This window comes from Panthera pardus, unplaced genomic scaffold, assembly GCF_024362965.1.
Source record: "Panthera pardus isolate Hobbes unplaced genomic scaffold, ASM2436296v1 HiC_scaffold_22, whole genome shotgun sequence".
Taxonomy (NCBI): Eukaryota; Metazoa; Chordata; class Mammalia; order Carnivora; family Felidae; genus Panthera; species Panthera pardus.
Genome location: NW_026526788.1, coordinates 22962718 through 22975622, shown reverse-complemented (window position 1 = coordinate 22975622; position 12905 = coordinate 22962718). Strand labels below are relative to the sequence as shown.

Below are 12905 nucleotides of genomic sequence, written 5' to 3'. Positions count from 1 at the left end.
AATGCCTTCAACTAAAGTTCATCTTGACTACTAAATTTTGGCATTCCTAAATTTTGTGCCCAAGGAGACTGCCTCACTCACCTCACTACAGTCCAGGCCATCCTAAGGAGCCAATGTAAGAAAAAGAAAAATATATATATTTTTAAATAATAGATGAAAGAAGGATAAGTCAAAACAAGAACTAGATATTTAAAATAATGAATAAAATAGGCAAAAACCTTTGGCAAATGTGATTAAAAGAAAAAATAACTATATGCCACATTATATGGAAATACATTTGGAAATTATAAGACAATGGGTGATTTCCTAGAATATAGAAGTTATCAAATTTGAGCAGAGGTGAAAAAGGCAATGGAACTGACCAAATTAAACTGGATGTCTACTTTTTAAAAAGTCACCATGCCCACACAGTTGTACACTTGAAGTTCTACCTAACAATCAGGAACACATAAATTCTGTTAGTCTAATAATTACAGACTGTAGACAATTTATTTTTAAGCAGTCAGCACAGTCCACACAGAAAAACCTAAACTAGAGCAAAATGGAAATTATAAACCAAAATCATTAATGAATTCAAATGCAAATATTTTAATTAAAATATTATCTTAGAAAGTTGTGTCCAACAGTGTACTCAAAGAAAAATAAGCTGTGACCAAATAAGGTTAATTTCAGAGATGCAAGGATGGATCATCATTAACAACTGTAGCATATTTTTATGTCAGATTAAATGATTAAAATGGTATAATTATATAAGTAAATAATGAGCAAGCATTTGCTGGAATTCAGCAGCAAAACTCTTAGTAAAACATAAATAGAAAAAAAAAAAACTTAAACACAAAAATAATTGTTTGCCAAAACATCAGATTGAATGGTGAAAAACTGAAGTCATTCTTATGAAACCAGAAACTAAAAAGGGATCTTGGTTAGTAACATTATTGTAATTCAACACTCTACAGAGAACCTAACTAATATAATAAGAAACTAAATATGTGTCTTAAATATTGAAAATTAAGAAATAAAAAATCTTTATTTGAAGATTACAGGGTTGCATACCTAAGAAACCTGACATTGTACTAACATGGTTTGAGTTAATAAGAAATTTGATAAGATGGTTACATAACATAAATATATAAAGGCCAATGGCTTTTCTCTATATTAGAAACTAATCAGAAATGGAAATGGTAGAAACTTGATTAAACTATACTTAGTTATAAATATAATAAGAAAGATATAGACCTAAAGAAGTTATAAACTTTATCAAAAGTTTAATAAAAAGGCTTAATAAAGGAGATTCACCGGAAAATTTCAAATTAAAAAAATTAAATCCTTCCCACATCATAAATGTAATGTGATGACAATTTTGAATCTCAATTGTATCATTCTGGAAACTTACAAAATAATTTTTTAAAATTATGCAAGAATACATACATCTTCAAAAAGGAAAATAATGAGTGAAACCTTTCCAAATTAGGTCACTGGAAAAGAAAGGATATTAAAAATATAATAATGTACAATATATATAAGTTTTCGGAAATTCAAAAATACATATATATATATATATATACACACACATATATACATACATATACATTTATACACATACATGTATACATATATATGTTTGGATTCTCTATTCTGTTCTACTATTCTGGCCATCCTTGCATTTATTCATGTGTATATACACATGTGATAGTGACAGTCCATTTTCGATGGAAAGAGAGGACAGTTTATTTAGTAAATGAAGCTGGCATAACTGATGGTTCATGTCTAGAAGAAGATAAAATTAGATCCTCATTTCAAATATACCAAATATATCTATCAAAAATTCATTTTAGTGATGTTAAAGACATAACTGTAGTAAAATAAAACTTTTTTTTAATTTATTTTTTTAACGTTTATTTACTTTTGAGACAGAGAGAGACAGAGCATGAACAGGAGAGGGGCAGAGAGAGAGGGAGACACAGAATCTGAAACGGGCTCCAGGCTCTGAGCTGTCAGCACAGAGCCCGACGCGGGGCTCGAACTCACAGACCGTGAGATCATGACCTGGGCCGAAGTCGGACGCTTAACCGACTGAGCCTCCCAGGCACCCCGTAAAATAAAACTTTATATGTTAGAAAAATATTAAAGTTTACTTGCATAACCTTAAAGAGCTGAAGAGAGGAGAAGCAGGACTTTTAAAATAAGAGAGGAAACTCAAAGACCACTGGTAAAAAGAAAGACAAGCCCAAATGTCTGTCAATATCTCCAAACCCACAGCCACTATTCCCAGAGGTTCTAAATGTTTTATAAATAATACTACTGCATATTAACATTTTGAAGAACATTAGTACTATCTTCTCAACAATATTTTAAAAAGCAATATTTTTGGCATCCCCCCATGGTCCTGCTCAGGTTTTCCCATGGTATGTGCTAAAAATGGTTTCAATAAATATCTCTTGAGTGATACAGAAATTGCAAGACCCTGATCATCTTGCTGCTCAAGTTGAGCCCCAAGAGTTTCTCTCTAACCTGTTGATGATGCAGTGAAGGCTGCTTTCAAGGTCTGTAGGGAGATCACCTAATGTAGAGAGAATTGTCTATGGCCTTCTCCTAGACATGTTGAAAATCTCCAAGACAAGTAACACTACCTTTCCACCCAAGATTATGTAAGTGCCCTTACTTCAGTAAGTAAGATAAAGTCTCGAAGGCACTGAGTAAATGTCATCCATTAGGAATGGGGTAACACTCAGAGACATAATTCAGAAGAAGCAATTGGGCAATAATCATTTATGTTTTCTTTTAGGTCTCCAATGTGAGTTGAAGTATAGTCCTTTTATGTATATACTACTTAAATGATTATATTTCCTAAACAGTATTTTTTTTAAGATACTAAGAAAGTCAGTTTATGTATGAACAAGCTACTGATAAAAGACTAATGATTACAGTCTAAGTATTCATTTATAAACTCATTTATGATTTAATTTATAAATATTTATAAATACCTTTCATTTTCAGATCTATACATAGCAAACATTTTCAGATTTTTGTCATTTTTGTCTAGTCTTATGAATTTACACAGGTATTTCCAAAACATTTAGTCTTATCTTCTAGAGGGAGGCATTTACTCCCATGTTACTAAAGAAACTGGAATGTCGAATTCAAAAAGTTGGCAAAAATAGTTTATGCAGTGTTTACAGAAAAAAAAAAAAAAATCCTGGACCTGCATCTCATGCCTGCTTGTTCACAGTATCTCAATAGATTTTGGTTTATGATAAGTACCTTCCTTGGAGTATGTGAGACCACCTGTGATTTTAATTAGTTATCATGTTTTACTGAGTGCCTACTATGTGATCAGGATAACTGATTGTTTTTATTCTAGGTACTGACAACACATAAGTCTGGAAACCTCAAACTACTGGAAGCTTATGCTTTATTTTTGATCGACTTGGCGAAAAAGGAAATATTTCACTAACTGTTTGGCTCAGATGACTTAGATGGTCTACTGGCTAAGTCAATTTGGATACAGAATATATTAGAAATGACACCATAAGGGACTAGGTCTTGGGGGATCAACTCTGGAAAGAATCTGAGCTGAGCTGCTTTTCAGTATCTAACTGAAAAGCAGTAGCCTTGGGAACAGACTCAGAGAGGTCTTTGCCATCTTTTCCATCTGCCCCCTAAAACACATTGTGGGCACCAGTGGGCTGCAGGCAGGCCTTGTCACTCTAATGAATGCTAGCTGGATGGATCAGCTGGCTTCTCTGTGACCTACAGGAACTCTGCTTTCATTAGAATGGAAAATGGCATTCCTACCAAGCAGCATATCATATGCCTGTTCCTTTCAGTACAGGCTAAGTGAGTACAGCTAAGTGAGTCCAAATTCCATCTAGATTTCTTCAGTTTGTTACTAACTAAAAGACTGAGCATTTTCTGAATTGCTTATTACAGGGAATACCTGCTCCTCCAGGAAATTAACAAATGTGCCCACTGACAGGTGCTAACATGGCAGATAATCATCTAAGGTCTATAACTAACTCATTCATCTGACCCAACCAAAAAAAAAAAAAAAAAAAAGGTGATTTTTTTTTTTTTCATGGAGTATTGCACTTCTTTGCATCTTTAAAAACGATTTCTTTTTTTTTTTTTTTTAAGTGCAGATTCATTAGCCCCAAATTTATCAATCTTCTTGGAAAGGACATATCTACATGGGTAAACAAGTATATGCAGTGTACAATGCCAAATGAGCATTTTCTTAAGTAAGTTTTTGTATATATTTAAGTAACACTATTTAATTGGGAAATTTCCTCTGCCACTTTTGAAACTGTTATTACTTACATTAGAGGTCACAAGGGAGTAACTAGCTTAGTAACCAGTTTATCACATTAAAATGTGTTTTTAATATATGCTAATTTCAAAAGGCTCATAGGAAAGCCAGCATGCTTTAGCGGTCTGCATACAGTATTCAGAAGAATCTTGATTGGGAACAACTTGTATATATCTCTGAAGCCAGGCACTAAATTATTGACTCCGTGTTTCCTCATTTATAAAATAGCAGCTAATACTTATCTTCTGAACACAAAAAAATGTTATTTAGACTAATAAGAGAGTTGAGCATAGCAATGTTAATTATAACATTATTATGCACCTTCAGTCTTAAAAAAAAAAAAAAACTGAAGACAAACTTCATAGAACAACATGATGGACTCAGTGCATGCAGATTTAAACTTTTTTTTTTTTTTTTAGCAGTATCTGGCAAAGCAGATATGTCCTTAATTAAAATCATAGGATACTAAGCTTATGAGTAATTAAAGTTACCTAAAACCCATTTATTATTGAGAGTTGGTGTTGGGAGGGGTCTAAAGATAAACCTTTTCTTTTTATTTTTTTTTTTTTCTTTTAACACAGGAAACCACTGGGACCCAAGGAAGTTAAATAACTTTCCTAACGACAAGCTGATGCTGTGCAACTAAGCCATAAGCAGAAGGTCGATTTTCCAGCGTCCCTCCTTTGTCCTATCATGTGTTTCTTTATTTAGAGAAGTGATAAAATAACCAGGGAGACACCAAGCCCTGGCCTTCAAATATTAATCTACCAACAATGAAGAGTTATTATTCCATGACATCTTTGAACAGTAAGAACAGTGATCATTGCAAAAAAATCAGTAGCACTTTCCAAAAACGGACTGGCCCATTTTAGATTCCAAGATCCCCTTTCAAGTGCAGAGAAGCGAGAGAAGCGCGCCGTCGTGAGGTCGCGGGGACCCGAAAACGTCCAAGGGAGTTATTTCTACAGTTTCTACCCGAGGGCACATCGCGCGGTCTGCGGCAGGGCTCGGGGGCGCGGGGCGGTGCCTCAGTGATCCCCGCCTGTCTTTGGGACCCCGACGCCGCCCTAGGCCAGCTCTCAACCCGACCTCATCCCGTGCCGCGCTCCCAACCCGGGCGCTGGGTGCCTCCCTGGGGGCCGACCTCAGCCGCGGACCCTGCGGGCCCGGGGCGTGCACTCGGGGGGTCGCGGGTGCGGGGAAGGAGCGGCGTACCTCTAACTCCGGTGTGGTTCCCGCCGGGGTCGTCGCCGCGGGGGTCGTTCCCCCGGGAGTAGTCCCCAAAGACATCGTCATTAACTCGCCGCGGAGTTGCGGCCTTTCGTCGCCTAGGCAACCGGGGCGGGGCCGGGGTCTGGGTCTGGGGAACAGATTCATCTGCGAAGCGGCTTCCGGGTCGGCAAGAGGGCCCCTCTGGGAAAAGGCAGGGGCGGGGCCGGGGCGGCCGGAGACCCGGGTCCCGGCTGCTGCGGGCAGCTCTGCGAAGTGCCCTCACAGCAGAGCTTTGAATCATCGGGTAGAGAGACAGGCTCCTTCCTTTTAGTAAGAGTGAAAGCAAGGGGGGGAGGGGGGGGGAAGAAAGGCAATTTAAATGGCAGTATCTAATGCTAACATAGCCAGTTCTCAATAAATACTGAAATGAGACATATTATTGGAACTTGATCATTGATTGGCATTGAGATTTTACTGTATTGGTATTGAGAAATTACTGTAATTTTAAGGTGTTATTGTCACGTTTAGAAGGAGAAAGAAGTGTCGTATTAGAGATACATATTGAAAGATTTAGTGTTGATGGGATGATAGAATGTATGCATTTACTCCAAAATAATGAGGGAGGAGGGGTTTGGGTCATTGAGTGAAAGTAGAGTAGATGAATCAAGACTGGGTACGTGGAGGAGAGTGCTCATTACACTACTTTTTCTATTTTGGATACATTTGAAGTTTTCAATGATAAAAGTATTTTAAAAATAATATATTAATGGCAGTATTCATATTCTTCTCTGAATGACAATACCTGCTTTGAAAATCTACCTTGTATTTACCTGCGTGGAAGTTGCTATGCAGAAAGTTTCCTGTAAAAATCAGACATTTTTAAACAATTTTTTTAAGGTTTATTCGTTTTTTAGAGACAGAGACAGAGCATGAGGGGTAGAGAGAGAGGGAGACACAAAATCTGAAGCAGGCTCCAGGCTCTGATCTGTAAGCACAGAGCCGGATATGGGGCTCCAAACCACTAACTGTAAGATCATGACCTGAGCTAATGCCGGAAGCTCAACCAACTGAGCCACTCAGGCGCCCCAGAATCACACATGTTTTTAAAAAATGTTTTGGTTTTCCCATCTGTAAAATGAGATAATAACAGTGCCTGCCTCCTAGCCTTACTGTGAGGATTTAACACGTTAATATACGAGAATGTTTAGAACAGAGTCTGGCACCTGTAACTGCTAGATATTATTAGGATTACCATTAGTTTGTATTATATTTCTCTTGACTTTAGTCCACACTGTGCATAGCTGCCAGGATAATATTTCATTATGGGCCTCTTATATTTGCCCATTGCCTTTCAGGTCAAACTGAACACGAGCATAGGCTTGTGAGAATTGTGCCCAAAATTTGTACTATCAGTCCATGTTCATGAATTCTCTTGTTTTGTGTATGTTCGGCCAATGTTTCAAGTGGATTGTAGTGTCTTGATATTTTCATCCCTAAAGAAACTGGTTTAGTTCTTAATACAGAGTAGTCATTCAACAATGTGTTTATGACTTCCAACCCCATTTAAAAAGGACTACATTAGAACTTCCGCAATTAGTGAAAATATAGTCAATTTATAGTGATTGCCAGAGTTAATACAAGAACTACCACCTCGCAAACTCATTACAATGCTTAATTATCTGATTGTTTCCTTATGATACTACTTCAAAGAAACTGAAAATAAAAAGACACCTTCTGCTAGGTGAGAGCACTCCATGTTCTTTAAATTTAGCATTTGGTAGAGTGCTAAAGCATTGATTTCTCTAAACTGCATTTCTAGTTTCCTCAAAGACTTGATTTATTTTTCTGGCCTTTAATTGTCTTGCTATTTCTTTGACAGTTTTTAGGTTTTCTGTGCCCCTTTTTTTGGACTAGATGGATACTCCATTAAAGATGGAATCAATTTTCACAGAGATGGGAGAGTTCCCTCAGAGAGGGGAAAATTGTTTTCTAGGAATTCCATTTTTTACTATATTTAATGGTGTAATTTATTGGAGAAGTCATTTCCGAGGAGGTAATTTAATTTTATGGGACACAAAATTTTTTGCCCGGTAAGGAGTGGTGTTGAAAACCCATTAGCCTGAAGGTTACTTTTCATCTGCACAAGTTGAAGCTGATTTTAGCCTCCTACTTCTTTTGTAGGGAGGTGGCCACAAGGAAGACAAATCTCAGTAGGTGATGCGTTTTCTTACATGGAAAGGTCAGTTAAGTCTTCCTTCTCAGGTCTCTTTTGAAGATAAAGGCTTCTAACCAAAGGCTGCAAAATTCCATTTTTTATCTTATTGTTATAGGATGGAAGAGAAAAGGAAACCTATGGGTCTTATAGTTTACAATTATTGTTTGAAACGACCTTTGACTTTTACCACATCACAGCGAAATGTGGGATAGCTTGATACCGTTATTTTGATCAGTTGGATCGGCCCCTGTTCTCATAAAAGTATTACCATCCATATACCTGTAAACCTGAGTGGAGCACATGTTACAAATAGAATCAGTTTTTTTGAAGAGAGGCATTTTCATAATTTTGCCAATTCAAGTTTTGAATGTTTAAAAGACACCATACTTTTAAATACCTGAGAAACAGGGGCACCTGGGTAGCTCAGTCAGTTAAGCCTCCGACTTCAGCTCAGGTCATGATCTCATGGTTTGTGGGTTCAAGCCCCATGTCAGGCTCTGTGCTGACAGCTCAGAGCCTGGAGCCTGCTTTGGATTCTCTCTCTCTCTCTCTCTCTCTCAAAATAAATAAATGAATAGGGGCACCTGAGTGGCTCAGTCGGTTAAGCATCCGACTTGGGCTCAGGTCATAATCTCATGACTGGTGGGTTTGAGCCCTGCATCAGACTCTGTGCTGACAGCTCAGAGCCTGGAGCCTGCTTCGGATTCTGTGTCTCTCTCTCTCTTTACCCTTCCTTCTCTCATGCTCTGTCTCTCTCTGTCTCAAAAATAAAGAAACATTAAAAAAATAAAATAAATTAAAAAATAAAAAATAATACCTGAGAAACATTTAGGAAAGGACTAAATAATGCTCTGATGGATGTTGATGGTCTAGTGTGGTAATATATGGCAGTAAGCACTGACAGTGAAATGTCTGCTGTCTTCTTACGGTGGGGAAACATGCCTACTCCGCTTTTCATGGTGCCTGTGTTATTGGCTCATTTTAGGTATGAATGAAGTTCTTTAACAAGAAATGAAATATCACTAATGTTATTAATGACATGTTAGTAGTTCAAACAATGTGATTCCTGAGGTCTTCAATCTGTTAACACTTGTGATAGTCTTAAGTAGATCAGGCTGGAAAAATTCCAATTTGTCCTTTAAATGGTTCTGAGATACCACAAAGTTCTGCAGATGGAATTTAGATAACACATCGTATCTTAGCCTTGAATACATTAAAATTGTTAGATGTAGAAAAAGTATAAAATGCATTTTAATTTGTAATTGCCTTCATTCTCTGTTACATATTTAGTTTTAGCCTAGAAAGTATTCCAATAGCTAATCAATTTTGAAATATGTTTAATTTTCTTAACCTTTACCTAATCCTCAAATCTGGTCTCCTCGTTTCAATCAAGGGCCTTAATCTGTTCAAATCATACGTGAGAACATTTTAAAGCCTAATAAAACACGTTTAGGAGATGGCATAGTAAACCTACCATAGTAGTATGCATTCTAGGACTAACTATGGAGGGGTAATGGTTTCCAATAAACAGTTGGTACAATTTTGACATTGTTCACTACCTGCAACTTGTCTTCAAGACTCTATACTCTCCATATACTCTATGCTCCAGGCCTGGGTATATCTGTTATCCTCTCTTCAATTATTCCCTTCATAGTGGACCCTTATGCTCTTCAAATGAAAACACCAAGCCTCTTTTCCAAATCAGAAAATACTCTCTTTTCCTAATCCAGAGACCTCTTTAAGATAGTTTTAAAACTTGTTCTTTTTCTCCCTGATCAATTTATTGAAAGAGTAGGATCTTACTCTTATCTCTCTTTAAACCACTCCATGCCCTTACTTCCTTTACTCTCCTCAAGCTGTCCCCTCAAGGGCTACCATTGGGCTCTGTCTTCCTTGGTGTGTGGGTATTCTCTGTTTGCCCTTTGTATATACTCTTTTCTTTCCCCAGTTGGTCTTGTGCCCTGGAAGTCTGACCATTATGGATTGCAATAGCTGGATTTACTACATCCTTTGCCCTCTGACTTGTGGTTCAATTTGGCCAGTGGAAACACCAGCAGGAGGTTAGAGGGGGGAAGAGTGAGGTGAGGGTCATTTATTATCCCCTATTTTTTCCCTGTAGGATTGTAGGTTGGAGGTAGTACGTTCCTACATGAAAGGACGTCAAGACCACAGCCCATCCCTTAGCTTCTCCAGAGCTACAGCTCTCTCTGGGTTTTAGTAATGAGCTCCCCTTGCCCCTCAGGCCTAGGAGAAGTGATGCCTCCATCCTGCTGCCAGCCCCAGGGTTCTTCCCCATCCCTTGCTTGCTTCCCTTATGTCTTCTGCCCACATGTTTATAAATAGCTCCTTTACTAAACTTTCCTCAGTTCCCACCTTTTGCCATCTGTTTCCCGCTGGTATCTTCACTGATATCAGCAAAAATTAACTCCAGAACATTTAACACAGAAGACTAAAGCCTGGCTTGCTCAACACCATTGTTGTCCACCACTTAGTTGTTTCCAAGTGAGCAGTGTCATCTATAAGAAATCTCAAACAATTATTTAGGTAGGACTGCAACCCACCCTCACCCATTCTCTGCCTGAAGGAGCTACACCCAAGTTCGACTACCCTCAGGATTGATGACAAGCAGGGGAGAATTGTAACTACCCATGGACCTGTGTCATCTATGTCCTAAGCGGCTGTCCGTCTCAGCAGCATGTAAACTCCTCGTGTCCTGCTCTCTCCACGAATGATAGGAAGCGTGGGGGAGGAGTAGTGCCTTCTTCTTCTCTTCATGCTGATCCTGGCATTGGAGGTTTGACCTTTCCCAATAAAACCTCCCATGCCACGTGCTATGGCATTCATCTGGAATCCAGGAGAGGCACACCAGGCAGGGGAGTGTGCTTGTGAGAATGCATGTGGTTCACAGATTCACTCATTGCAGCACATTTAGACTTATAATCTGTACTTGCACACAAATCCTATTAATTATTTTCATTTACAAATTGTTTTTTTATGGCAGTATTTATGTTAGTAGTTTCATCATTCCTTTTATGCTTCAGTGAACTACTTTTGAAGCATCAATCCGTAATGGTGGACTGGTAATCTAATGCAAAAAAATCAAGTTAAACCTAGACAATGACAGACATAGTAAGCGAAATGCCCATGCTTTAGCTGACAGAAACTGTACCCTGTTTCCAGAATGTTGGCCAAGGCAGCCTGACCCAAATTCATAAAGTACAAACAGAATCTCTAAACACATGATTTGAGTTAGCCATAAAGAATTTTTTTAAAAATCGAGATTCATCCCCTATTTTACATTTGTAAAATCTGTATGATCCAAATAGTTGCATTGATGTTTTTCCCTTCTAAAACTGCCGAAAGGTGACTGGGTGCCACTTAATTATTGGCAGGGGGTTCCATTACTCGTTCAATGCATTTTTGAGAAGACTTATCCTGAGGGATTCTAGGAAGTGCCTTGACTGGGCAGGCAAGCATTGCCTCCTTCTCTGCACTACCTCCCACCCCATCCTACTTTTAAATATAGCAAGTCTAATTTTACCTGTTTTACATAATAGCTGTCTTATAAATTTTGTTAGAAGGAAGGATTGCAGGCCTGAAAAAGTTTGAAAGCCACTAGGTAATCTCTAAGGAATCTTCATCTCTGAAAATTCTATTACAATATAAGTTCCCAAAGCATTCTTTGTCTAAAATGTTCATTTTGGCAAATAGACAATATTACTGTCATCAAACACTTTTGATGTATATTCATATTTATGATTTTAAGACAGTAAAATAACATGCATGATCTCATTTAATCATCAGGATCTACTATGACAGTATTCTACACAGCATTGCTTTTGATAAAGGAAATTATTTCACAGGAAAAGAAGCATGGCAGTGGGCCCACACTCATTGGTCTTAACAATGTTCCTCCTCATCCTCAAGTAGAGGGTTTGATGGAACAGTGGAACTCAGTTACTGAGTTTGAAGATACCAACTAGGTGTCAGTAGCTGGCAGGGCTAAGGTATCCTCCAGAAGGATATATATGCTCTGAATGAGCATCCAGTACATTGTGTTATTCCTTCCATAGCTAGGATTCATGCGAACAGGAATCTAAGAGTGGAAATGGTAGTGAGAACATTCACTATTACTGCCGTAATAATCCACTGGTAACATTTTCACTTCCTGTTCCCATGACCTTCTGCTCTGCTGGCCCCCAGGGTCTTAGTTCCAGAGGGAGGAATGCTTCTACCAGGAGACAAAACAATGATCCCATTAAACGAAAGTTAAAACTGCCACCTGACCACTGTGAGCTTCTCATGGCCCTAAATCAACAGGCAAAAGAGGAGTTACAGTGTTGGCTGGAGTCTCTGATACTTAACACCAATGGGAAATGGGGTTTCTTCTGTACCATCGAGGTAAAGAAAAGTATGTCAAGTATACAGGAGACCCCTAAGTCCTCTCTTAGTATTATCATGCCCTGTGATTAAGGTCAATGGAAAACTACAACGAGACTACGCAGGCAGGGCTACTAATGGCTCAGTCTCTTCAAGAATGAAGGGTCAGGTTACCACACCAGGTAAAGAACCATGACCCAGCTAAGTTACTTGCTGAAGGCAAAGGGAATACATACTGACTTAGTGGAAGAAGGTGGTTATAAATGCCAACTATGACCAAGGGTTAGTTTCAGAAATAAAGACTGTAACTGTCATGAGTATTTTCTCCTTACTTTGTTATGAATATGTTTGTGTATGTGTGTTTTCTTTCCTCTCTTATGTAACATAAGATGTGTTCACTTTAATACATCATAGTATTTATGTATTATTAATTTTACCTCAGGGTATTGAAGTGACAGGAAATCAAGGAGAATACTAAACATCACTCCAGGGCTTTACCTTATTTTCTAGAGAAGGGGTTGGCGCATTTTCACCAACGCAGGATAGTTGTATCATGTTAAACAGAATTATGACCATGTTATTTTCTTTATTTGGAGGTTAAGTATGGTTTAAGGAGATGCATACAGGTGCCAGCTGACAAGGGGTGAACTTACCATGGCTAATTTTATGGACTACTTGACTAGGCCACAGAGTGCCCAGATATTTGGCTGAGCATTATTTCTGAGTGTGTCTGTGAGGGTATTTCTGAATGGGATTACATCTGAATCAGTAGACTGAAAAAGGTAGATTGTC

At 38.2% G+C, this 12905-nt stretch overlaps 1 protein-coding gene across 2 annotated transcripts in view; it reads right to left on the bottom strand.

Annotated features, from left to right (window-relative positions):
• Window positions 1-5840, bottom strand: part of CABCOCO1 (ciliary associated calcium binding coiled-coil 1) — a 120475-nt gene extending 114635 nt beyond the window's left edge. The window contains exon 1 of one of the 2 annotated variants that reach the window (XM_019444283.2): window positions 5522-5840. In XM_019444283.2, the coding sequence (XP_019299828.1) occupies window positions 5522-5819 (298 nt within the window). In that variant the 5' untranslated portion in view covers window positions 5820-5840. The remainder of the gene's footprint in view (window positions 1-5521) is intronic. The other variant, XM_019444282.2, reaches the window with a different exon arrangement.
• Window positions 5841-12905: the final 7065 nt, after the last annotated feature.